Source organism: Salvelinus sp. IW2-2015, linkage group LG4q.2 (assembly GCF_002910315.2).
Source record: "Salvelinus sp. IW2-2015 linkage group LG4q.2, ASM291031v2, whole genome shotgun sequence".
Taxonomy (NCBI): domain Eukaryota; kingdom Metazoa; phylum Chordata; class Actinopteri; order Salmoniformes; family Salmonidae; genus Salvelinus; species Salvelinus sp. IW2-2015.
This window is the reverse complement of record NC_036843.1, coordinates 21,031,507-21,059,494: the sequence shown is the minus strand read 5'-3', so window position 1 is coordinate 21,059,494 and position 27,988 is coordinate 21,031,507. Positions and strand designations below refer to the sequence as shown.

Below are 27,988 nucleotides of genomic sequence, written 5' to 3'. Positions count from 1 at the left end.
CTGTAGGCTGCATCTCACTATAATAGGCTGTAGACTGTATGCTGCATCTCACTGTAGTAGACTGTAGACTGTAGGCTGCATCTCACTGTAGTAGGCTTGTAGGCTGCATCTCATGTAATAAGCTGTAGACTGTAGGCTGCATCTCACTGTAGTAGGCTGTAGGCTGCATCTCATTGTAATAAGCTGTAGGCTGTAGGCTGCATCTCACTGTAATAAGCTGTAGACTTGTAGGCTGCATCTCACTGTAGGAGGCTGTAGACTGTAGGCTGCATCTCACTGGTAGTAGACTGTAGGCTGCATCTCACTGTACTAAGATGTAGACTGTAGGCTGCATCTCACTGTAGGAGGCTGTAACTGTAGTGCATCTCACTGTAGTAGGCTGTAGACTGTAGGCTGCATCTCACTGTAGTAGACTGTAAGATGCATCTCACTATAATAAGCTGTAGGCTATAGGCTGCATCTCACTGTAGTAGGCTGTAGACTGTAGGCTGCATCTTCACTGTAGTAGGCTGTAGACTGTAGGCTGCATTTCACTGTAGTAGGCTGTAGGCTGCATCTCACTGTAATAAGCTGTAGGCTGTAGGCTGCATCTCACTGTAGGAGGCTGTAGACTGTAGGCTGCATCTCACTGTAGTAGACTGTAGACTGCATCTCACTGTAGGAGGCTGTACACTGTAGGCTGCATCTCACTGTAGTAAGCTGAGACTGTAGGCTGCATCTCACTGTAGTAGGCTGTAGGCTGCATCTCACTGTAGTAGGCTGTAGGCTGCATCTCATTGTAATAAGCTGTAGGCTGTAGGCTGCATCTCACTGTAGAAGCTGTAGACTGTAGGCTGCATCTCAATGCAGGAGCTGTAGACTGTAGGCTGCATCTCCACTGTAGTAGGCTGTAGACTGTAGGCTGCATCTCACTGTAATAAGCTGTAGCTGTAGGCTGCATCTCACTGTAATAAGCTGAAGACTGTAGGCTGCATCTCACTGTAGGAGGCGTTAGACTGTAGCGCTGCATCTCAATATAGTAGGCTGTAGACTGTAGCTGCATCTCACTGTAGTAGGCTGTAGGCTGCATCTCACTGTAATAAGCTAGGCTATAGGCTGCATCTCACTGTAGTAGGCTGTAGGCTGCATCTCATTGTAATAAACTGTAGACTGTAGGCTGCATCTCACATGTAGTAGACTGTAGGCTGCATCTCACTGTAATAAGCTGTAGGCTATAGGCTGCATCTCACTGTAGTAGGCTGTAGACTGTAGGCTGCATCTCACTGTAGAGGCTGTAGACTGTAGCTGCATCTCACTGTAGTAGGCTGTAGGCTGCATCTCACTGTAATAAGCTGTAGGCTATAGGCTGCATCTCACTGTAGTAGGCTGTAGACTGTAGGCTGCATCTCACTGTAGTAGGCTGTAGACTGTAGGCTGCATCTCACTGTAGTAGACTGTAGGCTGCATCTCAATTGTAATAAGCTGTAGGCAATAGGCTGCATCTCACTGTAGTAGACTGTAGGCTGCATCTCATTGTAATAAGCTGTAGGCTATAGGCTGCATCTCACTGTAGGAGGCTGTAGACTGTAGGTTGCATCTCACTGTAGTAGACTGTAGGCTGCATCTCATTGTAATAAGCTGTAGCTATAGGCTGCATCTCACTGTAGTAGATTGTAGCTGCATCTCATGTAATAAGCTGTAGGCTATAGGCGGCATCTCACTGTAGGAGGCTGTAGACTGTAGGCTGCATTTCACTGTAGTAGGCTGTAGACTGTAGCTGCATCTCACTGTAATAGGCTGTAGGCTGTAGTCTTGCATCTCACTGTAGTAGACTGTAGCGTGCATCTCATTGTAATAAGCTGTAGGCTGTAGGCTGCATCTCACTGTAATAGGCTGTAGACTATAGGCTGCATCCACTGCTAGTAGACTGTAGGCTGCATCTCACTGTAATAAGCTGTAGACTGTAGCTGCAATCTCACTGTAGTAGACTGTAGGCTGCATCTCACTGTAGTAGACTGTAGGCTGCATCTCACTGTAATAAGCTGTAGGCTGTAGGCTGCATCCACTGTAATAAGCTGTAGACTGTAGGCTGCATCTCACTGTAGTAGGCTGTAGACTGTAGGCTGCATCTCACTTGTAGTAGGCTGTAGGCTGCATCTCATTGTAATAAGCCTGTAGACTGTAGGCTGCATCTCACTGTAGTAGACTGTAGCTGCATCTCACTGTAATAAGCTGTAGGCTGTAGGCTGCATCTCACTGTAATAAGCCTGTAGGCTATAGGCTGCATCTCACTCTAGTAGACTGTAGGCTGCATCTCACTGTAATAAGCTGTAGGCTGTAGGCTGCATCTCACTGTAGTAGACTGTAGGCTGCATCTCACTGTAATAAGCTGTAGGCTGTAGGCTGCATCTCACTGTACTAAACTGTAGACTGTAGGCTGCATCTCACTGCTAGGAGGCTGTAGACTGTAGACTGCATCTCACTGTAGTAGGCTGTAGACTGTAGGCTGCATCTCACTGAATAGGGCTGTAGGCTGTAGGCTGCATCTCACTGTAGTAGACTGTAGGCTGCATCTCATTGTAATAAGCTGTAGGCTATAGGATGCATCTCACTATAGTAGACTGTAGGCTGCATCTCATTGTAATAAGCTGTAGACTGTAGACTGAATCTCAAGTAGTAGACTGTAGGCTGCATCTCACTGTAATAAGCTGTAGCTATAGGCTGCATCTCACTGTAGTAGGCTGTAGACTGTAGGCTGCATCTCCACTGTAGTAGGCTGTAGACTGTAGGCTGCATCTCACTGTAGTAGGCTGTAGGCTGCATCTCATTGTAATAAGCGTGAGACTGTAGGCTGCATCTCACTGTAGTAGGCTGTAGGCTGCATCCCACTGTAGTAGGCTGTAGACTGTAGGCTGCATCTCACTGTAGTAGACTGTAGGCTGATCTCATTGTAATAAGCTGTAGGCTATAGGCTGCATCTCACTGTAGTAGACTGTAGGCTGCATCTCACTGTAATAAGCTGTAGACTATAGGCTGCATCTCCACTGTAGTAGACTGTAGGCTGCATACTCACTGTAAAAAGCTGTAGACTGTAGGCTGCATCTCACTGTAGGAGGCGTAGACTGTAGGCGCATCTCACTGTAGTAGGCTGTAGACTGTAGGCTGCATCTCACTGTAGTAGGCGTAGACTGTAGGCGCATCCACTTAATAAGCTGTAGGCTATAGGCTGCATCTCACTGTAGAGACTGTAGGCTGTAGGCTGCATCTCACTGTAGGGGCTGTAGTGTCACGACTTCCCCGAAGTCGGCTCCTCTCCTTGTTCGGGCGACCGTTCAGCGGTCGGACGTCACGGCTTTCTAGCCATCGCCGCTCCATTCATTTATCCATTTGTTTTGTCTTGTTCCCTGCACACCTGGTTTTCATTCCCCAATCACACTACAGGTATTTATTCCTCTGTTCCCCCTCATGTCTTTGTGTGAAATTGTTTTGTGTTACATGTCATATTTTGACACGCTAGACTGGTGTTCGTTCATTCCGTGTTTTGTCACGAGGTATGTTTATTTGTTTGAACATAATTATTGTGACTGTTTGCGCGTTTTGCACTACTGCCTATTGGCTGGAGGTTTCAACGCAGTGGCGTCCGTCTGTTGGTTTCTCCTGCCTAAATAAAGTGTGCGCCTGTTCACAACTCCCTGCTCTCCTGCACCTGACTCCGCTCCCAGTACGCACACCATTGACAGTAGGCTGCATCTCACTGTAGCAGGCTGTAGGCTGTATCTCACTGTAGTATTTGTATTTATGATGGATCCCCATTAGCTGCTGCCAAAGCAGTTGCCACTCTTCCTGGGGTCCAGCAAAATTAAGGCCGTTTATACAATTTTAAAAACATTACAATACATTCACAGATTTCACAACACACTGTGTGCCCTCAGGCCCCTACTCACCACTACAGTACTAAATCCATGTGTATGTATAGTGTGTATGTTATCGTGTGTGTGTGTTTGTGTGTGTGTGTGTGTGTGTGTGTGTATGCATGTGTCTGTGCCAATGTTTGTGTTGCTTCACAGTCCCCGCTGTTCCCTGAGGTGTTTTTTTAATCTGTTATTTAAATCTAATTGTACTGCTTGCGTCAGTTACTTGATGTGGAATAGAGTTCCATGTAGTCGTGGCTCTATGTAGTACTGTGTGTCTCCCATAGTCTGATCTGGACTTGGGAACTGTGAAGACACTTCTTGTGGGATGTTTGTGGGGTATGTGGGGTGTGCCAGTAGTTTAGACAGCTCGGTGCATTCAACATGTCAATACCTCTCATAAATAAAAGTAGTGATGAGGTCAATCTCTCCTCCATTTTCAGCCAGGAGAGACTGACATGCATATTATTAATATTAGCTCTCTGTGTACATCCAAGGACCAGCCGTGCTGCTCTGTTCTGAGCCAATTGCAATTTTCCTAAGTCCTTTTTTTGTGGTACCTGACCACACTACTGAACAGTAGTCAAGGTGTGACAAAACTACGGCCTGTAGGACCTGCCTTGTTGATAGTGTTGTTAAGAAGGCAGAGCATCGCTTTATGATAGACAGACGTCTCCCCATCTTAGCTACTACTGCATCAATATGTTTTGACCACGACAGCTTACAATCTAGGGTTACTCCAAGCAGTTTAGTCATCTCAACTTGCTCAATTTCCACATTATTTATTACAAGATTTAGTTGAGGTTTAGGCTTTAGTGAGTGTTTTGTTCCAAATAACAATGCTTTGTCAATGTTGTTATAAATATTTAGGGCTAACTTATTCCTTGCCACCCACTCTGAACTAACTGCAGCTCTTTGTTGAGTGTTGCAGTCATTTCAGTTGCTGTAGTAGCTGACGTGTATAGTGTTGAGTCATCCGCATACATAGACACTCTGGCTTTACTCAAAGTCAGTGGCATGTCGTTAGCAAAAATTGAAAAAAGCAAGGGCCTAAACAGCTACCCTGGGGAATTCCTGATTCTAACTGGATTATATTTGAGAGGCATCCATTAAAGAACACCCTCTGTGTTCTGTTAGACAAGTAACTCTTCATCCACATTATAACAGGGGATGTAAAGCCATAACACATTTTCTTTTCCAGCAGCAGACTAATCGATAATGTCAAAAGCTGCACTGAAGTCTAACAAGACAGCCCCCACAATAATTTTATCATCTTTGCCTATCTCTTTGCCAATCATCAGTAATTTGTGTAAGTGCTGTGCTTGTTGAGTTCCTTCCCTTTTAAGCATGCTGAAATTCTCTTGTCAATTTGTTTACTGTGAAATAGCATTGTATCTGGACAAGTAGTAGAAGTTTACAGTAGTAGACAGTAGTTTACAGTAGTAGACTGTAGGCTGCATCTCACTGTAGTAGGCTGTAGGCTGTGGGTTGCATCTCACTGTAGTAGGCTGTAGGTTGCATCTCACTGTAGTAGGCTGTAGGCTGTGGGTTGCATCTCACTGTAGTAGACTGTAGGCTGCATCTCACTGTAGTAGACTGTAGGCTGCATCTCACTGTAGTAGACTGTAGGCTGCATCTCACTGTAGTAGGCTGTAGCCTGTGGGTGCATCTCACTGTAGTAGGCTGTAGGCTGTGGTTGCATCTTCACTGTAGTAGGCTGTAGGCTGTGGGTTGCATCTCACTGTAGTAGACTGTAGGCTGCATCTCACTGTAGTAGACTGTAGGCCTGCATCTCACTGTAGTAGGCTGTAGGCTGCATCTCACTGATAGGTGTAGGCTGTATCTAGGCTGTGGGTTGCATCTCACTGTATTAGGCTGTAGGCTGCTGGGTTGCATCTCACTGTAGTAGGCTGTAGGCTGTGGGTTGCATCTCACTGTAGTAGGCTGTAGGCTGTAGGCTGCATCTCACTGTAGTAGGCTGTAGGCTGTAGGCTGCATCTCACTGTAGTAGGCTGTAGGCTGCATCTCACTGTATGTGAGATAACCTATGTTTAGTTTATTTGAATCTCCATTCACCTTTTGTTAACTGCGTTTGTTTACTGTTAACGTAACTAGCCTAAATATAGATTGTGTCATCTGATATTGTGTTTACTAGGCCTACTACCCGGTACCTCTGTTTTGTTCTGTTCTCATTCATTCCTTCTCATTTTCTCTCAGTGTCTGGATTTAAGCTAAACTGCTATTCAGTGTTTTGGTTTGTATGCATGAATAACTAGGCTACTACTTTCAGCATTTAGTTTGCATTATTTTGGCAAGACAGCTGTGTGTACGGCTGCATTCACATAGGCTGTTTGTAATAAGTGAATTYCCCTATCTATCTTGTAGCCTATATTCATTACGACCTTGCTGTAGGGCGCTGTCCATTGTGCTGATACAGCGCAGCAGAGATAGGCTTCAGATTTCAAAAGCAATCAATGTTCTCAGAGTCTCAGCATATGAACGTTACCTTTATTTAAAAATAAAAAAAATCCACCTTTATTTAACCAGGTAGGCTAGTTGAGAACAAGTTCTCATTTACAACTGCGACCTGGCCAAGATAAAGCATAGCAGTGCAACACAAACAACAACACAGAGTTACACATGGAATAAACAAGCGTACAGTCAATAACACAATAGGGGAAAAAAGAAAGTCTATATACAGTGTGTGCAAATGGCGTGAGGAGGTAAGGCATTATTGTGGTATAGTGTGATTATATAAGCAGAATTCAATATAATTCCAATGCAAGAACACCCAAAAATGTAACCCCCGCCAATTTCAACTGCCCTCTTGGTCACTTTATCCTGGTGCCGGGTCTGGAAGGGGGGAAGAAAGATGCACAACTGTGGGAGAAGGATGGAGGAGGGGGCGAGAGGAGAACGACAACTGGGGGAGGCAGTGGGAGGAGAGGGGGGAGGAGAGGGACCACTGGGGAGGCAAGTGGGAGGAGAGGGACCACTGGGGGAGGCAGGAGGGAGAGGAGAGACCTAACTGGGGGAGGAGGGGGTGAGAGGAGAACGACAACTGGGGGAGGAGGGGGGAGGAGAGGCACCACTGGGGAGGCAGGGGGGAGGAGAGGGAGATTGCCATGTCTGAGGAGGGATTTCATAGGAAGGAGGACCTTCTAGAAGGTTAGATAGCTAGATGCAGACAGCAGATCTCCACTACTGTCTTCAGCCTCAGCCCAGGTTTACAGGATACTTTAATGTCTACTTAATGTATATTCAGCAGGCTGAGAAAAGGACTGTTATGTTGCTCCACTTGCTCCGGGAGCTAGTTAAATGATTCAGAGGGAAACTACAGCTTTCATTTAGGTTTGTGCCCTCCAGTCTGTTTATACTGGTCGATACACTTGTCTGAAGAATAGAATGGATTAGCACATCATTCAACAAACCAGAGCCCAGACAGACTGGGGGCGACAGAGAGAGAAAAGTAAATTACAGTTAGCAGCAAAGGTAGGCCATGCCTTGAGCAAGGAAACATCATATCAGCTCGCAACTCCTATTCCGCCTGCCGCCAAGTGACCCAGAATGAATGGTAAAAAATGGTGGAATAAAAAAATAAAATTACTTGTTTCAATTAAATAAATAAAATCATGAAATAAAACAAAATAATCACTCCTGGATGCAGGCAGTTTCTCTCTGCCAGGGTGTTCTCCTCCTGTCTACAGTGTGTTACACAGAGGATCTAGGGATGCAAAGGCCACATGCAGTCACATATCAACAGAAATAACTCAAATAGAATAACTTTTGCTACAGAATGAGATTACCTAAGGTTGATAAAGCCATCGGATTGTTCCAGGATGACATTCAATTTATTCTCTAGTTTCTGGACATATACTATGGACATATAGGAAATGCTAATGGCTTCTCTCCCCACACCCGCCCTGCGTCTTATTTGCTCTTGCGTTTCCTACAGGAAACAAATGAAAAACATGAGTTGGCTCTGTGTAGCCCAACTCTCTAGGTGTTCTATTAGAAGAGTATCGATCCAACGCCATGCTGCTTGCTGCTCTGAAATGCATTGATAATCACAAGAGTTAATACAGCTATCCATTCTCATTGGAGAGAAAAGGTTGGACTACTATAGCCTGACATTTATTTTTCTACTTGGAAAATGAAACTGTAGGGGTTTGAACTTGAATTAAAGCATTACAAAATCTCAGGCGAATAAGGCAGGCTTATAGTTTTCTTATACAAATCTTTATTCCAGAGAAATCACCTCCAGGACGACCAGAGGGATCAGTCTGACCCTCCTCTGGAGCTACAGAAAAGCCCCATCCATCAAACCAATCATTTCCTATATATATCCTGTATATGGATACATATTGTGGAATGTACTGTATATATAGGCAAGGCTACATATTGGAGAACTACCATATATATCTCAATAGGAACTAAGCAAAACAAAATGGCCAATATAGATCAACAGTTTACATTTAGGTTAGGAAATATACTGATTGAAAAAGTAGCATAGCCTACTAAATAATATAAAATGCAATACATAAAACAAAACAAAAATCTCTTTCAATTTTCCTTCAAATATTTTCAACAGAGAAACATGAAAAGCATGCAAACATGCAAAGTATTATACCCAGGGGTGATTTGCCTTGGAGGCTGTTTTCATGTTATACAGTACAACACAGACAAATCGTCCCTGGTTGGAAAAATACAACTTGAATGGAAGAACTACAGTGTTGTACATCAGACATTGTTTTCAATAGCTTGATGAAAGGTATGTTTAAAAAAAGAAACGTATAAGGTTCACCTTTGTTTTCTACTGACATTGGTATGCTTAGAAATGTGTATAAAGCATTACTTAGTTGTTATAAAACTAACCCTTGGTGCCACACGAGTGGTATGTTTTTCTCAAGGTACCGGCCATTTAATTTGAAGATTGTTAAGAACTTGTTGACTGAATAACTGATGTAATAACAGTGAAACAGGTTGATTTAATCCCCTTACATTCCAACTTCCTACTTTGACTGGTGGGTCACATTGTAGTGGATGTCCAACGTTGGAGGACAAGTCAAGGATAAATTACTTCAGCCATCTGCTCTGAAATATGGGCTGCTTCTGGTCCACTAGACCAGACCGTGGGCTTGTCACATCCACTACTGACTACCCTCCAACAACAACACAAAGAGTAGACACCACCATAAGCTATGCACTTCTGAACACCCTTCAAAAACATTGAGTAGCCCCCCCAAACAACGGGCTATAACCCTTCCTATGAACATCCTCTTCATAATGCCTTAAAAGCACATTTCTAATGCCTTATGAGCAATGTATAATGCATTAAAAAGACATGTGAGAGTTGTCGCTATAACGGGTGATAACACTTCCTATGAATACCCTTTTCATAATGCCTTATAACCCCATTTATAACGGCTTATAAGCAGTGCGTAATGCATTTTAAAAATGCTCCTCATTGGAAGTGCTACCCAACAGGTTAGCACCAGATGACAGATTTCCATCTAATGATTCACTAGTTGATGCTAACATCTATCTATTTCTTCCGGAGTGCTGCATACGGTGAATAACCTAACGTGGCTAGAACACTCATTCATCATAGTAATCTCCTATCAGCACGGTGTCTGCTGTGATGGCTAAACGCTGGGACAATTCTCCTCTCTTCTGTTCTACAAACCCCAGCAGTGGTCACACGGAGTTAGAGCGACATAGCAGAGCCAGCTGCTTAGGCCTTCCAAAAGGAAACCTATTTGCACTTAAATGAGGGGATTTAAGTGCTGCTACACCATTACCACTTTGCCATAGTGGATGTGATTCCATGTCTTTATCCAGCATTATGGAGGATGGAATGAGATGTCCTTCGAGGAGTGAGGAGTGTTTTTACCCTGCTCCCCTCACTCCATATTCTAGATGGAGCCTTTCATCACCGTTTTTCTCCTCTTCCATCGGGGGATTTTGCCAACATGCATCATACCGCGGCTCGGCTGTCTCAGAGGGGTTAGGACTAAAAATGTACATGGACTTGACGGCAATCCCTCATTACGCTTTTGAGGGACATCGGTTTTCACCTTAAATTGTTGTCTTGATGGGTGCTCCCGGTCCAGGGGTGTTGTGATGGGAAAAGTACAAATGAAATAAAAACTAGATGTGATATGGTGCTGTTGGTTGGTTGGTTGGTATGGCTATAAGGGTAATGCACCATTAAAATCCTCTTACAAGGGGTTTAAAGTGAATCGAATCTGCAGAAATGCATTTACGTACAATAATCTCCAACCTGATAATATTCACACTCTAGTCTACTCTCATCTGATAGCATTTTTTACTTTGTTTCAAACCTCTCCTTATATGTACATGGAGTACATATAAGGAAGAGTGTTGAGAGGTAAATTATGTAGCTTGAACGTCTGTTCATTCACCTGCATTCAGCCTGATGAATAGACCTGGAATAACATCTCTCTCTCTCTCTCTCTCTCTCTCTCTCTCTCCTCTCTCTCTCTCTCTCTCTCTCTCTCTCTCTCTCTCCTTTCTTCCTCTTTCTCTCTCTCTCTCTCTCTCTCCTCCTCTCTCCTCTCTCTCTCTCTCTCTCTCTCTCTCTCATCTCTCCTCTCTCTCTCTCCTCTCTCTCTCCTCCCTCGTCTCCCCCTCCCCCCCCCCTTCCCTCCCTCCCTCCTCTCCCTCCATCCCTCCCTCCCTCCCTCTACATTGATTCATTAGTAATTATCTTTCACCTAGTCCAACGGTCTCTTGTGCTACATTGCAGGTGTTTGCCACGATAATGGATAGATGAAGTTATCATCCTCTTGCACAAAGTGGCGGTGACATTTAACTAAATCCATTCGGTTATCTCTGTATAGTCAAGGTTACAGAGGTAGCTGCACTTAGAAGCGTCATTAAGACACAATAATTAGCCCTCATTTGTAAAGCTCATGTAAATAATTCCAGATAATTGTTGTCATATCAGTCACGGAGCATAAACTATATGTGCTGTGTACACATATTGTCTGTTGGCGGTGGCAGGCTGAGAGATTGAGACAGTCTGAGTTTCTCAGATGATTCTTGGACTGATTCCCCTGACAGAGTTCAGTGGTAAATGGGTCTAACTCTCCAGGTCATTAACAATATATGAAGTCTCAGTGTTTGGTCGTTGTGTTCCCATTGACGCTGTAATTATACAAATTATAATCAGATCTAGCAAGCACCAAACGACACCATGCTTTTCAAAATGATTTCCTATTAATTGGTGGTTTGTATGCAAACAATGATCCTGATCTCAATATTGTAAGGTTCAAACTTTGGCCTTTTATGAGATTGGACAGTTTAGATCCATGTCAGGCACCATAGTATTCCCCCCTCACTACCTTCCATCTTCCCTCCTCCCCCTCTCTCGCCCTCCCTCCCTCCTCCCCACTTCCTCTTCCACCTCACCTCAAGCTCAGGGATGCTTTTATTCTCCAAAGTGAGAAATTGGAATGGGGGTCTCTTACATGGAGAACTGGTGACTTTGCTCTGGCTCTGAGAGGGTCAGGACTCATCTATTCTTCACAGGGAAAGTTCCTCTTCCTCATTACAGCTTGTTATATCCTTATATGATGGCTTCCCAGAGCCTAATATATGGGGCGATTACAAGCCTGCATTTTATCTCTTCCTTTCTTTCGCTGCACCTTGGTGGAAATGTCACATTATGGTGTCACATCTGTTTCTGGTAAAAGGTTATTACTGAGTCTAGTGCATGGGTGAACCCCCAAAGAAATACACAGATCATGCTGGACTAACGTTCTCTGTTCAAAGATGCAGCAACAAAAAAGTGTTATCTTTAAAAGAGAATTTCCCTGATCTTATTTGTCAAGTAGAATTATGATTTCTTGTTTGGTGAAAATGAAAGGACTGATCATGTGATCAGTATAATTTCACTGCAGTGTGTATCACCCAGTTCATCATACTGTATGAGTACTCATGAATATGATTGAGACAGTTCCTTTCACTCCAATCTAAAAACATCATCATTAATCATGATATTAACACACGGTTGTGCAAATTCCCACCTTCCACTGTAATTCCAACCAATAGTTCAAAAAGCTAAAATGTTCACACATGGTAATTTCATCATAATCCCTCTATCCTCTCTACCTGTCCTCTGCTGTGCCAGATGGTTTATGGCAGCCTGGTGGTCAATAGCTAGTCCTCAGGCTGAGGATAGCAGAAGAGAGGTGCTTGGCATTAACTGGTGTCGCCTCTCCACCCTGAGCTCCATCACCACACTCCCCTCCCAGGGCCTGACAGTGGGGTGAAATACTAGCCCTCTTAGCAGCAGCTCCCTCATTCATCTGTTCCCTGTGCTGGCTGAACCCCACACCGCCACCACGCGCCCCACTGCACTCCCATTGTAAAAGCGGGCGTCCGTCGACCCGCTCCTCTCCACTGGGTCTCCAATAAAAAGGCATACATTTTCAGCTCTAGTGGCGTTCTGATCTCTTTATATGTCCGACATACAATATTAAAATTAGAATGCCGTTGTAAATCCAACTTTAGAAATGTCCAATGAGTGCCGGGTGGGTCGCCCCTCTCTTTTATGACGAGACTGAAAGCACGGTCGATAGTGAATCCTGCAACAACAAAAAAACTAGAAATTGTACAACACATCCTGATGGCAGAAATATCTTATGGTTGATTAGAAAGGAGAAGAGTGGGATGGTTCCGTCAGTGCACCAGACTCTTCATATTTTACCATACAATTAGTCTATGCAGACTGTCTATGCCTTTAAAAATAACCAAACTAGTGAACACATCTAGCAGATATTTGTTACATTTTGTAAATTGGCTTCAAACATAGTCATCAGGTGACTACAGTATATTCCACCACAATGTCACACAGAACTGACAGGTGTCGTGTTAGTTCAATAGAGCCATTTAAACTGAACATATATAGGTATAGGTATAGCCAAGTAGAATTATGTGGTATAGCAATCTTTATTCGCTTTGTAAACAACATTTGGGCACCAATGTTAATTAGCTAATCAAAATAATTTCCTCCAAGGAGAAAGCCAATTGAAGCCATTTTACAGTTAATACTCCCAACTACTCTTCAAATTCCAATTCAAAGACAGTTCTATTCCCAGTCCTGATGCTCACCCAGCTCTCAATCCAGATGAAAGAAAGGGTCATGGTGTAAAAAGACCATGCGGCAAGGAGCGAGCTATTGTCAGTCAGTACACTGGAGATGCTATCAGGGCGATCCATCCGCCTTCAAACATTAATAAGGATTGGAAAGGAGATGTGAAATGAAATGAGAGCGATCCTATCAGTCTGGAAATGGAAATAAATCTGTGCATTATGGTTTATCAAAAGAGCAGTTTGGAGATGATAGGCTAGATAGAGGGCCTCTGCTGGGAGGGACTCACTGGAGGGCTGGGGATGGTGTTGGGGCTAGGCCTGGTGTCTAAGGGCTGGGCTGGTGGTTGTGGCTAGGCCTGGTGGTTTTGGGGCTAGGCTGGGATGTGTTGGGGCTTAGCCTGGTGTTGGGGTTAGGGCTGGTGGTTGGGGCTAGGGCTGGGGCTGGTGTTGTGGCTAGAGCTGGTGTTGGGGCTAGGGCTGGGGATGGTGTTGGGGCTAGGCCTGGTGTTGGGGTTAGGGCTGTGTTTGGGGCTAGGGCTGGGGCTGTGTTGTGGCTAGAGCTGGTGTGGGGCTAGGGCTGGGCTGGTGGTTTGGGGCTGGGCTGGTGTGGGGTTAGGGCTGGTGGTTGGGGGCTAGGCTGAGCTGGTGTTTGTGGCTAGAGCTGGTGTTGGGGCTAGGGCTGGGCTGGTGTTGTGGCTAGAGCGGTGTTGGGGCTAGGGCGGGTGTTGGGGCTGGTGTTGGGGTTAGGGCTGGTGTTGGGGCTGGCTGGGCTGGTGTTGTGGCTAGAGCTGGTGTTGTGGCTAGGGCGCTGGGGCTGGTGTTGTGGCTAGAGCTGGTGTTGGGGCTAGGGCTGGGGTTGGGGCTAGGGCTGGTGTTGGGGCTAGGGCTGGGGCTGGGGTAGGTCTGGCTGGGGTTGGGGCTGGTGTGGGGGCTAGTGTCTGGGACTGGGGCTGGTGTTGTGGCTAGAGCTGGTGTTGTGGCTAGGGCTGGGGCTGGTATTGTGGCTAGAGCTGGTGTTGGGGCTAGGGCTGGCGCTGGGTAGGTCTGGGGCTGGGGTTGGGGCTGGTGTGTGAGAGGCTAGTAGGGGCGTGGGTTGGGCTGGTATAGGTCTGGGTCTGGGGTTGGGGGCTGGTGTGGGGGTTAGGTCTGGGCTGGGTTGGGGATCGGTTTGGGGCTAGGGTTGGGTTAGGGGTTGGGGCTGGTGTTGGGGCTAGGGGTTGGGGCTGGTGTTGGGGCTGGGGCTGGGGTTGGGTAGGGGTTGGGTGGGCTGGGGTTGGGGCTGGGGTTGGGGCTTGGTGGTTTGGGGCTAGGAGTTGGGGCTGGTGTTGGGGCTGGGGATGCGGTTGGGGATGCGGTTGGGGCTAGGGCTAGAGCTGGTGTTGGGTCTAGGGCTGGCGCAGGGTAGGTCTGGCACTGGGGTTGGGGTTGGTGTGGGGGCTAGGTCCTTGTGACTGGGGAGGCGGTTGGGGCTAGGGCTGGTGCTGGTGCTGTTGTAGATCTGGGCTGGGGTTGGGCTGGTGTGGGGGCTAGGTCTGGGCTTGGGGCTAGGCTGGTGTTGGGGCTAGGGGTTGGGCTAGGTCTGGGGCTGGGGTTGGTGTGGAGGCTAGGTCTGGGGCTTGGTTGGGGCTGGGCCTGTGCTGGGTGGTTGGCTTGGGCTGTTGGGGCGAGGTTGGGTAGGGGTTGGCGGCTGGGGCTGGTGTTGGGGCTGGTTTTGGGGCTAGTGGTTGGGGCTGGTGTTGGGGCTTAAGGTGGTTGGGGCTGGTGTTGGGGCTGGTGTTGGGCTAGGGGTTGGGGCTGGTGTTGGGGCTAGGGTTGTGGGCTAGGGTTGGGGGCTGGTGTTGGGCTGGTTTTGGGGAAGGGGTTGCGGGCTAGGGGTTGGGGCTGGTGTTTGGGGCGTCGGTGTAGGGAATCCCATAGGTTGTGGGGCTCGGTGTTGGGGCTGAATGGTTGGGCTGGTGGTGTGCGGGCTAGGGGTTGGGGCTAGGGTTTGGGGCTAGGGGTTTGGGGCTAGGGTATTGGGACTAGGGTTGGGGGCTAGGGCTGGGGTTTGGTGCTAGGGCTGGTGTTGGGCGCTAGGTCTGGGGTTGGATTGGGGCTGGGCTAGGGTGGTGCTGGGGTTGGGCAAGGACTGGCGGCTGAGGTTGGGGTTGGGGCTAGGTGGGACTGGGGTTGGTTTGGGCTGGTGTTGGGGCTAGGCTGGGGCTGACATTGTGTTGGCTAGGGATGGGCTGGGGTTGGTGTTGGGGCTGTGTGGGGGCTTATGCTGAATGCTGGGGTTAGACTAGGTGCGAGCTGACATTTGGTGTTGGGGCTAGGGATGGGGCGGGGCTGGGGTTGGTGCCGGAGTTGGGGCTAGGGCTGGGCTGGTGTTGGGGCTAGGGGTTGGGGTTGGGGTTGGGGGCTGGTGTTGTGGGCTAGGGATGGGCTGGGGCTGGGTTGGTGCCGGAGTTGGGCTAGGGCTGGGCGTGGTGTTGGGGCTAGGGCGGTTGGGGTTGGGGGCTGGTGTTGGGGCTAGGGGGGGTGGGGGTGGTTTGGGGCTTAGGGCTGGGGCTGAGTCTGAGGCTGGGGTTTGGAGCCTCCATTTGGAAAGCAGCCCTAGAGTTGGCTCTAGCCAAATGCGGGAGAATGCTAGAGAATGTTTAGGGGCAGCTCATACATTTCACTGACGATGCTTTAATCCCATGTCTAGACTGATGCTGCTGTGGCCTGGCTGCCTGGCTCCTAGATAGTGAATGCTGACCTATGTGTGATGAGTGACTAACCTATGGGATGTATAGATCCACAGCCCCATCATGTTTTAGTCACTGTGTTACAGCACCATTGACAAAGCAATACCTCACAAGTGGGGTTATACCAAAATCTAAAAAGAAATGGAACAACATGGACAGGATGGAATCAGTCAAGTATAGTGGATGATAAGCAGGAAAAAAACACATCTCTGTTTGACCTTGAAACTCCACCATCAAACCACCAAAACCTCCTAAACCCAACAAAAATCTCCCTGTCTACCTGTCCAGAAGCGCCTGTCTGCTAACTCTTGTCAGATGTTGAGTGGATATACTGTATACCCAATTTATGACTACACAATTGACAAGGGCAGAACAATCCATTGTGCATACATCTGCAGATTTTTTTGGGGATTCATCCAATTACCAATAAACCTTGTTGACTTTCAGATTCTTGCCAATCCCCTCCCTTTTTTACACAAACACAAATACATGCGTGTGCACAGGCACACACACACACACACCTTTCTCTCTCTGCTTCTTTGCTCAATATCAAGATGGAGAGAGAGGAATGCACAAATACAGGCGCAGACAGAGCTGACCCTGCCATGCACGATAAGGTCACCCCTGGGATTGGCCAGATTATCTCTGTCAACCACTTGGACAGAGCACAGTCAAATGATGCATCAAGCAGTCATTTTCAGGTGGGGATTCTTTTTTAAATTCTTCACCAGGTCGCTATTTGCTTTTCAAAGTGCCCTTGTGGTGTTTGGCTGTGAGCATTTATCAATTGCAATGTTGTGAATTGTTTTCTGTTTCTGGGCCCTGTAGAGAACACTGAATCATGTCTAGGGATGGGTACCGAAACCCGGTATTAAATTATGTAAAACCGTAGTATCGATAAACTACGACGTTATCGGTTCTGCTTTCAGTACTGGAGAAATTAAGAAAATACATGTCCTATTTATTATTGCTACATAAACGTTATCTTGTACATTTTATCTCACCGACCGTTTCTAATTTGCAGTAAAATGAAGACATTCGTCTATGATGCATTTTCACTATTCCCAATCCAGAAGAGATGTCTCTGATGCTACAGCACACACAGCACCCTGCTCTTAGTTAGTGACGACGGCAGAGAGAACTAAACGTTCAAAGGTGTGGTTACACTTCACCAGAGTTGATGCTGACACAAGTGCAACAAGACTTTTGCTTGTAGGGCGGAAACACGAGCAATCTTTCCAAACATCTATCGAATGTGCATCATGTACAGGCAGAGAATTGCACAATTTTCAATTGCTTAGCTCGTAATTCATCTCTCGTTGCCTGATCTACATTAGGTATGTATGCTAGCAGCCTAGAACCAACACACGGAGTTAACTAGATTATGAGAACATGGGTTCCTGATCAAAAGGAACCATTAGCCAGCTGATTGTTTAGCTATGGGTGCGTTCAGAAATTCAGCCACCATTTAAAGATTTTGCTACTTTTTTGTTAAAGTTGCAGCTACAATGAACCAACCCAATCCCTCTAATACCGCTGGTCCAAGCCAAAGACAAGCCCAAAGCCCCTTCACGCTGGCAGCTAGTGGGAGGATGACTGAGCAGAGGGTGAATGACTGACACCTAGCGGTGACCAAGTTCATAGTGAAAGGCCTACACCCCTTTGCAACAGTGGAGTCCAAGGGCTTTAGGTAACAGTCTGTCAGTATATATTGAGTTGTATTCATGTTTAGGATATAGTAGTATAAAAGGGTTGTATGTTAGTCCCATCACTCCACAATACAATACACAACAACACAATAATTAAATCATGATAATTCAACACATGGAAACTATCTTTTTTTTTTTACTGTTGGGAGATGAGCAAGGCACTCAACCCCAAATATACCCCTCCCTCCAGGAGTTACCTCAGTGACACATTCATTCCTACCTGGTATGGTGAAGGCCAATGTGATCACTGAGCTGAAGGACGTGCCAAAGCTGGCCATCACATCAGACGGGTGGACCAGCCTCTGTCCGGACCACTATCTCACTGTTACAGTACACTACACAAACCAGGCCAGTGTAAAACAGAAGGTCCTCCACACCAGGGCAGTGTAAACAGAAGGTCCTCCACACCAGGGCAGTGTAAAACAGAAGGTCCTCCACACCAGGGCAAGCTGTAACAGAAGGTCCTCCACACCAGGCCAGTGTAAAACAGAAGGTCCTCCACACCAGGACAGTGTAAAAACAAAAGGTCCCCACACCAGGACAGTGTAAAACAGAAGGTCCTCCCACACCAGGGCAGTGTAAACAGAAGGTCCTCACACAGCAGTGTAAAACAGAAGGTCCTCACACCAGCAGTTGTAAAACAGAAGGTCCTCCACACCAGGGCACAGTGTAAAAAGCAAGGTGTAAAAAAGGTCGCACAACCATGCAGTTGAACAGAAGGTCCTCCACACCAGGGCAGTGTAAAACAAAGCCTCCACACCAGGCAGTGTTACAAACAGAAGGTCCTGCACACCAGGACAGTGTAAAGCAGAAGGTCCTCCACACCAGGACAGTGTAAAACAGAAGGTCACCCACACCAGGACAGTGTAAAACAGAAGGTCCTCCACACCAGGACAGTGTAAAACAGAAGGTCACCCACACCAGGACAGTGTAAAACAGAAGGTCACCCACACCAGGACAGTTTACAAATCACAAACTGGCAAAGTAGTGGCAGAGGAGATCTCAGATATTCTGGAAGAGTTCGTGATAGAGCCGAGCAAGATTGTAGCTGTGACTTGATAATGCTGGCAATACGGATGTTGCCATCAAGAGGCTACACATCCTAAAAATAGATGCTTTGCGCACACATTGAATCTGGCAGAGTAGAAAATCTACTAAATGACTTCCATTGATAAATGGGCAGCCCGAATCAGAGCAGTGGTCGAGGGGTTCAAGAGTTCCTCGATGTCCAAAACAGCCAGTTCAATCTATTAAAATATTATTTTGAAATTTCCACATTTAACAATTTAATTCAATATAAAGGGTGTGGTAATTAAATGTATATTGGATTTTGTTGTTGTTCAGGCCTTCCTCAACACTCACTCATCCTTGATGTCAAGACCCGATGGAACTCGCTCTATCTAATGATAGAGAGATTCATGGAGCAGTATCAGTATCCAGCGATCCAAGCAGCAGCCTTGGACCCACGACTGCGAAAAGCAATGACCAAGGACAACCTGGACCATCTGAAGGACGAGGACTTCCATAAGGCTGAGGAGTTTGTCCAGCTCATGAGAATCCTTTATACATCCACACTGTGTGTGTCATGTGAAAAGAATGCCACCTGTGGACAGATCATACCCATCCTCCACAAACTGGAAGAGCACTTCACTGTGAACCATGAAGATACAACGTCTGTGGCAACCATCGAAGAGAACGTGTGGGAGAACCTCTCCAAGCGCTAACAGGATGAGGACATTCAAGCCTTCCTGCATGAGGCCACAGCAATGGACCCCAGATTTAAAGGGAGGCCGGTGAGTGACGACACCTGGGTCAGGCTGAGGAAGGCAACTGTTGAGGCCAATGTGACAGGAGCAACACCAGGGCTGTCAGAGGAGCCAGAACAGACAGACACAGAGCTCCAGCAACAAGAGGAGGAGTCTGAAGGAGAAGGAGAGGAAATGGAGGAGACATTCCCTCCATTGTACAAAACAAGGAGTGCCTTGGAGGAGCTGTTCTCAGAGGAGGACAGGGAGTTGAGGTCCAACAGGACACCTTGTCCCTCACCCTCAGCAAGCGTGTTGACCTAGAGGTCGAGCTCTACAAAGGCCTGCCTCCCATCCCAATGGCTGAAGATCCTGTGATGTGGTGGTTGGAGAAGAGAGCTACTCTGCCCCTCCTCACAAACAGTGCAACAAGCTACCTCTGTGCTCAAGCCTCCTCCACCCCTAGTGAGATTGTATTTTCGACTGCAGGGAACACAATAAGCCAGGAGAGGTCCCGACTTCTGCCAGAGAAGGCAAATATGTTGATCTTCCTCCAGAAGAACTGCTAAGAAGTGTTAGTCCTTCTGCAGCCTACCTGCATACCCCATCCATGTTGTTCTATACCACTGTATTTTCTTTTGCAGGGAAATATTGTTTATTTTATTTGTTTTACATTTCCATCATCACAACATTAGTCTATAATAGTGATTTGTTCAAAACATTGCTGTTTCTTTTGCTGTAAATAATTGTTTATTTTATTTATTTTAATTGTATTTATTTGACAAAGGATTATAACGACTTGCTTAAATGGTGCAGGTGCCCTTTAATTTATATTTATGGGAAACTTTATACTACTAATATGGTGCTGTATTTACAACACTTACAAAACATAATTGCCCCTATCAATATAACAAAATCTTAACTATCCTAATCCAACGTTTCGCTAGTTGAATGAATCCCAAAGTGATACAAAATTGTAATATTTGACGGTGGCAGTTTAATGGCTGTGCTTGACATTAAGTCGGAGGCAGTCTGATGATGATATTCTGCAGCAGAGCAGATAGCACAGAGAAACAGGGACTGTCTGGAATGACAGGCCTGTCCTTGTTTTCATTCAGGGCTCAGGAGTCTACAGGGCCAGCGGGTTCACTGAGGTGGCTCAATTAAACATGACCTTCCCCTGGCCCTGCCATCACTAGCAGTCCTCATGTAAATGGCCGCCCTCTCCCTCTGCTCTGTCGCACCCACAACATCATAAATAAAAGAATGCTTATTACCCATTTAGTAACATTCTGTATTCATGCCCTGATAGGCTATTTAAACATACAGAGAGGGGAAAAAATCCCCCTCCCATATGCTTACTGAGGCTTGACGTTATCTTCCCCTCAGCGTTTGATTGATAATAGTGTGTCCATTTGTTTTGGATTCACTACAGAGGTCAATTTCGTGTTGGCTCTGGGTTATGGGGAGTTACAGTCAAAAGTTTGGACACACCTACTCATTCAAGGGTTTTTCTTTATTTGTACTATTTTATACATTGTACAATAATAGTGAAGACATCAAAACTATGAAATAACACATATGGAATCATGTAGTAACCAAAAAAGTGTTAAAACAACCCTAACCCTAACCCTAACCCTAACCCTAACCCTAACCCCAAGGTAGGGGGGTATACAGAATAACCCTATTTGGTAAAAGACCAAGTCCATATTATGGCAAGAACAGCTTAAATAAGCAAAGAAAAACGACAGTCCATCATTACTTTAAGACATGAAGGTCAGTCAATATGGAACATTTCAAGAACTTTGAAAGTTTCTTTAAGTGCAGTCGCAAAAACTATCAAGCACTATGATGAAACTGGCTCTCATGAGAACCGCCACAGAAAAGGAAGACCCAGAGTTACCTCTGCTGCAGAGCATGAGTTCATTAGAGTTACCAGCCTCAGAAATTGCAGCCCAAATAAATGCTTCACAGAGTTCAAGTAACAGACACATCTCAACATCAACTGTTCAGAGGAGACTGCGTGAATCAGGCCTTCATGGTCAAATTGCTGCAAAGAAACCACTACTAAAGGACACCAATAATAAGAAGAGATTTGCTTGGGCCAAGAAACACGAGCAATGGACATTATAGACAGGTGGAGATCTGTCCTTTGGTCTGATGAGTCCAAATTTGAGATTTTTGGTTCCAACCGCCATGTCTTTGTGAGATGCAGAGTTGCTGAACAGATGATCGCCGCATGTGTGGTTTTCCACTGTGAAGCATGGAGGAGGAGGTGTGATGGTGTGGGGGTGCCTTACTGGTGACACTGTCAGTGATGTATTTAGAATTCAAGGCACACTTAACCAGCATGGTTACCACAGTATTCGGCAGCAAAATGCCGTCCCATCTGGTTTGCGCTTAGTGGGACCATCATTTGTTTTTCAACAGGGCAATGACACAACACACCTCCAGGCTGTGTAAGGGCTATTTGACCAAGAAGAAGAGTGATGGAGTGCTGCATCAGATGACCTGGCCTCCACAATCACCTGACCTCAACCCAATTGAGATGGTTTGGGATGAGTTGGACCGCAGAGTGAAGGAAAAGCAGCCAACAAGTGCCCAGCATATGTAGGAACTCCTTCAAGACTGTTGGAAAAGCATTCCAGGTGAAGCTGGTTGAGAGAATGCCAAGAGTGTGCAAAGCTGTCATCAAGGCAAAGGGTGGCTACTTTGATGAATCTAAAATCTATTTTGATTTGTTTTAACACTTTTTTAGTTACTACATGATTCTATTTGTGTTATTTCATACAAATAATACAAATAAAGAAAGGTGTGTACAAACTTTTGACTGGTACTGTATAACAAATTACTCAATTTGCAGGAATATTTCAGAGAGAAAATATACAGTAGAGTAAATTCAATAAGAATTAAATTAATTATTTTATTGATTGACCCACACAACACAAACAATGACAAATTAACTGACTAATCCAACAATTTAATTTGGTCATCTGTATAATCTATTATTAGGCTAAGAATCGGAGTAATATGTGGAACGCTGAGAGAAGGGACTGGGAGTATGAGAAAGGTGTGTGTAAACTGTGTGTGTGTGTGCTGGAAGCAGGGGGCCGCTGCAGTCTCATCCAGCCCCATTGCAGGGGAGGAGATCTGGGGTAGGGGTAGAGTAGGGAGAGGGTGGAGGGGTGTAGGGATCAGGCTCCTGGTGGCTTTCAAATGGCCCTCTCTCTCCCTCTGTGTGCATGCAGCCACACATTCACAGCCCTGTCACTTAAAGCAAAGCAGATGCCTACATTCAATTCCAGCTTCACAATTGGAAAAGCCTTTTGCAGCGAAACGTGAATGGGAGTAGGGTACCGAGGTCTAACCGGTGTCGCTCTACAATAAAAGGGAGGCCTTGTTTCGTGAAGGAGGGAGAGAGACTTAACCCTCCCTCCCTCTAACACAGAGAAAGGCATTGGAAATATGCCAACTCAATCACATTGCTGAGCACATAAACAATGGAAAGAGAGCGAGCTTCAACCATATGGTTCTGCTATACATGTCAGGCTCTCAATGTGCCGTTCCTGTAATACTTGAGAGCGTTGTAACATGTTTCTGCCGGGGTGAGTCCTTGGAACGGGTTAAAATACAAAAGCCAGCAAATCCTTTGAGACAGATGAAAAGTCAGATGGTCGCTGTATTCCAGATGTATCAATTTCCTTGGATATTCAGTCCATGCACTGGCAGGGGTGCCGGCATGGAATGGGCCGTGTTCCAAAAGCTAATATTCTGTTGGCCGGAATAATGCACTTATTATTTTCCTAGCTATCAGCCTAAGCACAGAGTGCCATCTGTTATACAAAGCAAACATTCACATCTCAATCCCCCAACAGACAGCTGCATGGTTACACGTCCACACCGCAACAGAACTTTGCCAATCTCCACATCTCGCCAGAATTTTGCCAATCTCCACATCGTGCCAACACTTTGCCAACACAAGAATTTTGAGGGGGTTCCATGACAGTATTTGGATTAAAAGGGTCAGTGTCCTTAATGGCACCCTATTCCCTACATTCCCTATGGGTCCTGGTCAAAAGTAGTGCACTACATAGGGAGTAGGGTGCCATTTAGGATGCAAACAGGGTATTTAAAAGACAGATTCCTGTGCTGAATCTGCTAGCCGACCCCAGAGGTTCTACTAGATCCCAACTGCAGTGTCTGTCTGCTGCAAGGCATGTCTGTCTTGCAATTCAATGGCAAGCTACAACAATTCCAATGGCACAGTTACAGAACTGTTAAATACCGCCAGATTAATTATCTGGGCTAAATTGTTGAGGCAGTAGTGGAGTTTTAGCAGACAGATACGTATAAATTACACCAAATTTGTCTAATAACAACCATAATCCCTTGTCCAAAAAATCCTTTACTGTATCTACCATTAACACACTGTACAATTCGGTATCGATACTTTCCATTCTATTACAAAATAATGCCAAGACCATTCTAGAACGCCTGCTTCCTAAAAGGGGAGCTATGGTCACTGATTAGTCAAATGAAGACAGAACATTTATTCACAGAACTAAGACATACACTTAGACACCTGCGATTAACTGGGGGGGACAGAGGCTTATGCACCATTTGCAAAACAAAAATGGTAATTCTGACCATCTGTTTCACTGAACTGACTGGCTGCACAACTGGTGCCATTATAAGAGCCATTTCACACTAGCACAGCCCTGTCCAATACAATATTTAAAATCAAAATATGGTAATACGTTTACAGACAGTTCAGACAGACTAAGGTATCATACATCACACGCAGCATTCTGGACTTTACAATCATCAATGATCAGTTAGCTCAATTAAAAAACTTGAGTTGATTGAACTTGATTTCAGACCTTATTCACTAGATACATATTCATTGATTGGTTTTGTCTACAAGGCTATTAAAAGTGTTACTGTAATAACTTACTAATTTCCCTGTACTGTATGATCTTGAAGCAAACAGGTAAAGTCTATTAAGCCAACAATCCGTCCCTCAGTCCCTCTCTACAAGCCATAAGGGAAGGGCCTTTAATTTAAGGGCCTTTAATTCCGTAGCAAGTCCTAACTTAACACTATGTTTGATATGCAAAACATTTCTAGACATTGAATATTTTTCACTTTATCTGCTTTAGAATGTCAGCCTGGCACCATTAAATGCAGAATCTTGTCAATATGAAAAAGGCTTAAAACCCCTCCAAGATCTAATTAATGTAGAAAATAATTAGAAACGATGTTAAAAAGAAGTGGCAGACAGATTAAGTGGCTAAAAAGTAAAACAGCAATTAAGATCATGGAGGGTTAGAGTGTGTACACATGTTAGATTATACAACTGACTCATACAGGGCAAAACCCCCAGAATTGTGTCACACACACACACACACACACACACACACACACACACACACACACACACACACACACACACACACACACACACACACACACATAGCTACTACGTCACGTAGCCCAAAGCTTGGGGGACCTACTTGACAATTAATCAATTATTTGATAGAAATCATTAATACATCTTTACTTGAATTCATCTGTAGATAGATGTGGCTAGAACCTATACACTTTTCCTATTTTTAATTTGGTAAACTGATTGCCTTTTTTTCGTCCTTTATATTGTCGTGTAATATCTCATTTAGCGAAACATTGTCTATGCATTCCCTCAGAGATTTCTACATCATAATGTTATTGCAGAATACTTCATTATGAGTCCTGTAATACAAACACACATAGCTGACCACTCTACTATTTGGCTACATCTATTGGCTATATAATGGTTCATTATTATTATGAATTTTTCACTGTGAGGGAAATAGTATGTGGCTCTGTTGGTAGTGCATGGCGCTTGCACCACAAGGGTTGTGGGTTCGATTCATGGGGCCACCCAGATGCTAAATTCATGCACGCATTACTGTAAGTCACTTTGGATAAAAGTGCATGCTAAATGGCATACTGCATATTATATAATATAAATGGTATATATAATATAAATAGAATATATTATATAAAGGGCATATATTAAATATACCTAGATATAATGACTAGTCTGCTCAAATAGAGCCCTGGACAGAAAGCAGGCTCACAAGTACCTACGTACAGGGCATGTAAATCATTTGGCCATCTATTGGTTATATAATGGTCAAGTCTATAACTAGAAATATAATGTCACGCCTTGGCCTTAGTATTCTTTGTTTTCTTTATTATTTTAGTTAGGTCAGGGTGTGACATGGGGTTAGGTTTGTGTTTTTGTATTGTCTTGGGTGGTTTGGAGTGTCTAGGGGGATTTGTTAGAGTGTATGGGTTTGTGTTGAGTGGATGTGTCTAGAATAGTCTATGGTTTAGTGTATGTGTCTAGTATAGTCTATGGTTGAGTGTAGGTGTTTAGAAAAGTCTATGGCTGCCTGATTTGGTTCTCAATCAGAGACAGCTGGTCATAGTTGTCTCTGATTGGGAGCCATATTTAAGGGAGCCATAGGCTTTAGGTATTTGTGGGAAATTGTCTATGTAGAACGTTTGTAGCCTGTGTGTATGTGTGCACAACGTTATTTAGCTTCACGGTCGTTTTGTTGTTTTGTTTGTATAGTGTTTTGTGTCGTGTTCATCTTCGTGGTGTTAATAAAAGGAAGATGGCTTATTTTCCAAATGCTGCGTTTTGGTCCGTCTCTCAACCACACGATCGTGACATATAATTTGGTTTCTGAGTTGGGAGATAGGCTCTGTATGGTCTCTAGTCATTCTTCTATAGACCTGTGTGTGTGTGTGTTTGCTCTCTAGTCTGTATGTCTGTCTGTTAGCCCTGGAGAAAAAGCTATGGTGTTTGGAACCATTAGAATCTTCAAGGTCACTCCCCCTGACGTTTGACCTCTGAGACGGCTCAGTCTGTTTATTGACATGTACTTGAACCGGCCAATAGTAGACGAGGACCTGTTAACACACCACTGAGATGAAAAGCACCCTCTGATAAAATATGCAGCATTGATGGCTGCAAATTAACTACAGGGCGAACAAGCTGATGAGATGTTAAATGAGCTATAATTTGTCTGAATTGTCTTCTAGCGGCCACTGATAAACAAAAGAAACAGAGGGGAAAAGCGCAGTAGTAGCGACAAGGCATTGACGGTTGTTGCACTCACCTGCGAAAGCCCCAGGTATATAGACACCGTCTCAGAGATGTACAAAAACCTTCCCTCCTTGTTTAGTGTAAATACAAATCCATCCAGGGACTGTGGGAGAGAGAGAAAGAGAGAGACGGAGAGGGAAAGAGAGAGAGAGAGATTGTGTTAGATGAGGTGTATACTGGTATACTGGTACAAAGCATGTAGAGGGAACCCTCTGAGTGTTGTCTGTCTGTCTGCCTGTATGTCTGTCTGTCTGTCTGCAAATCAAAATTACACCTCCTCATGTGGAAGGTAATATCTCTCATGACGACAGTAGAAATTAACAGTGTGTGAAAGCAGGAAAACAACAGTAAACAAACCCAAGTTGGCACAAACAAAGATAATATAACGTACAGCACTTTAAAACATATCATCATCATAGTAGTCCATTCCATTCCAGTCCATATCCATATGATGTGTGTTCTCCCCCTGCAAAGTCTACTAAAATCTGCTGGTTAGGTCTATGCCAGGATGCTGGTAAAGTCTATTCAGTATATTGATTCATTCCACACCAGGCCCATGTAATATGAGTGTGTATTCTCTTCCTGGATAGTCTTCATCCAGTCAAAATCCATGTAATGTGTGTTTTTACTTCCTGAATGTTGTCTACTCCAGTATGCTGGTTCAATGTCTAATGACGGCCCTGCTATTGGTTCACGACGGGACGCAGCGCTCTGTTCTGAGCCCAGCCTCCAACAGGTAACAATTAAGACACCCAGGTCACTCAAGTTAATTACTTCTGCTCCCCCACTGGCTTCTGTAGGGGCAGCTAACCACAGGCACACGCCACAAAGAAAAGTCCAAACGTAGCCTAATAGATGGAGCAAAACAAAGGCTTCTCCCTCTCCCTCCATCTCCAGTCTGGCGCTGTGACTACAGGCCCTGATTGCACAATGTCACCGTCGCTGATCTGATCACCTTTTCTAGGAAAATGAGGATTACTCTGTTGTGTTGAGGGCAGTGTTGCAGCTCAGATGGCCGTGGTATTTCATATTTGCGGGCGCTTTCATATTTGCGGGCGATTTATTTTCCCCCATCAACTTAAAAGGAGCACCAAGCAGCAGCTGGTGAAAGGATAGAGAGAGAGAGGAGAGAGAGAGAAAAGTGAGAGAGCGATAGAAGAGAGAGAGAGAGTCTCCGTATCCGCTGATAAAACAGGGCAGCCTGGGGCTATTTACAGCCAGCTGACAACAGCAACTCCCACTGAGGCCCTGCTGCAGCCAGCTCCCAGCCAGCTCCCAGCCAGCTCCCAGCCAGCCTCCAGCCACACCCCAACCACCGCCCACAGCCAGCATCCCAGCCAGCCCTCCCAGCCAGCTCACCAAACCAGCTCCCAACCAAGCTCCCAACCACTCCAGCCCAGCTCCCCAGCCCGCCCCACCAGCTCCCAGCCAGACCTCCAGCCCCCCCACCAGCTCCCAGCCAGCTCCCAACACAGACTCCAGCCAGCCTCCCAGCCCAGCTCCCCAGCCAGCTCCCAAACCAGCCCGATCCAGCCCAGCCCAAGCTCCCAACCAGCTCCCAGCCAGCTCCCCAGCCAGCTCCCAGCCAGGCTCCCCAATCCAGCTCCCAGCCGCTCCCCACCACCTCCCAAACCAGCTC

At 45.6% G+C, this 27,988-nt stretch overlaps 1 protein-coding gene across 1 annotated transcript in view; it reads right to left on the bottom strand.

The window, feature by feature from the left end:
- Window positions 1-27,988, bottom strand: part of LOC111962998 (neuronal PAS domain-containing protein 3-like) — a 357,900-nt gene that overhangs the window by 136,069 nt on the left and 193,843 nt on the right. The window contains 1 exon segment of the mRNA XM_023986223.2: window positions 26,363-26,452. Coding sequence (XP_023841991.1) covers window positions 26,363-26,452 — 90 coding nt within the window.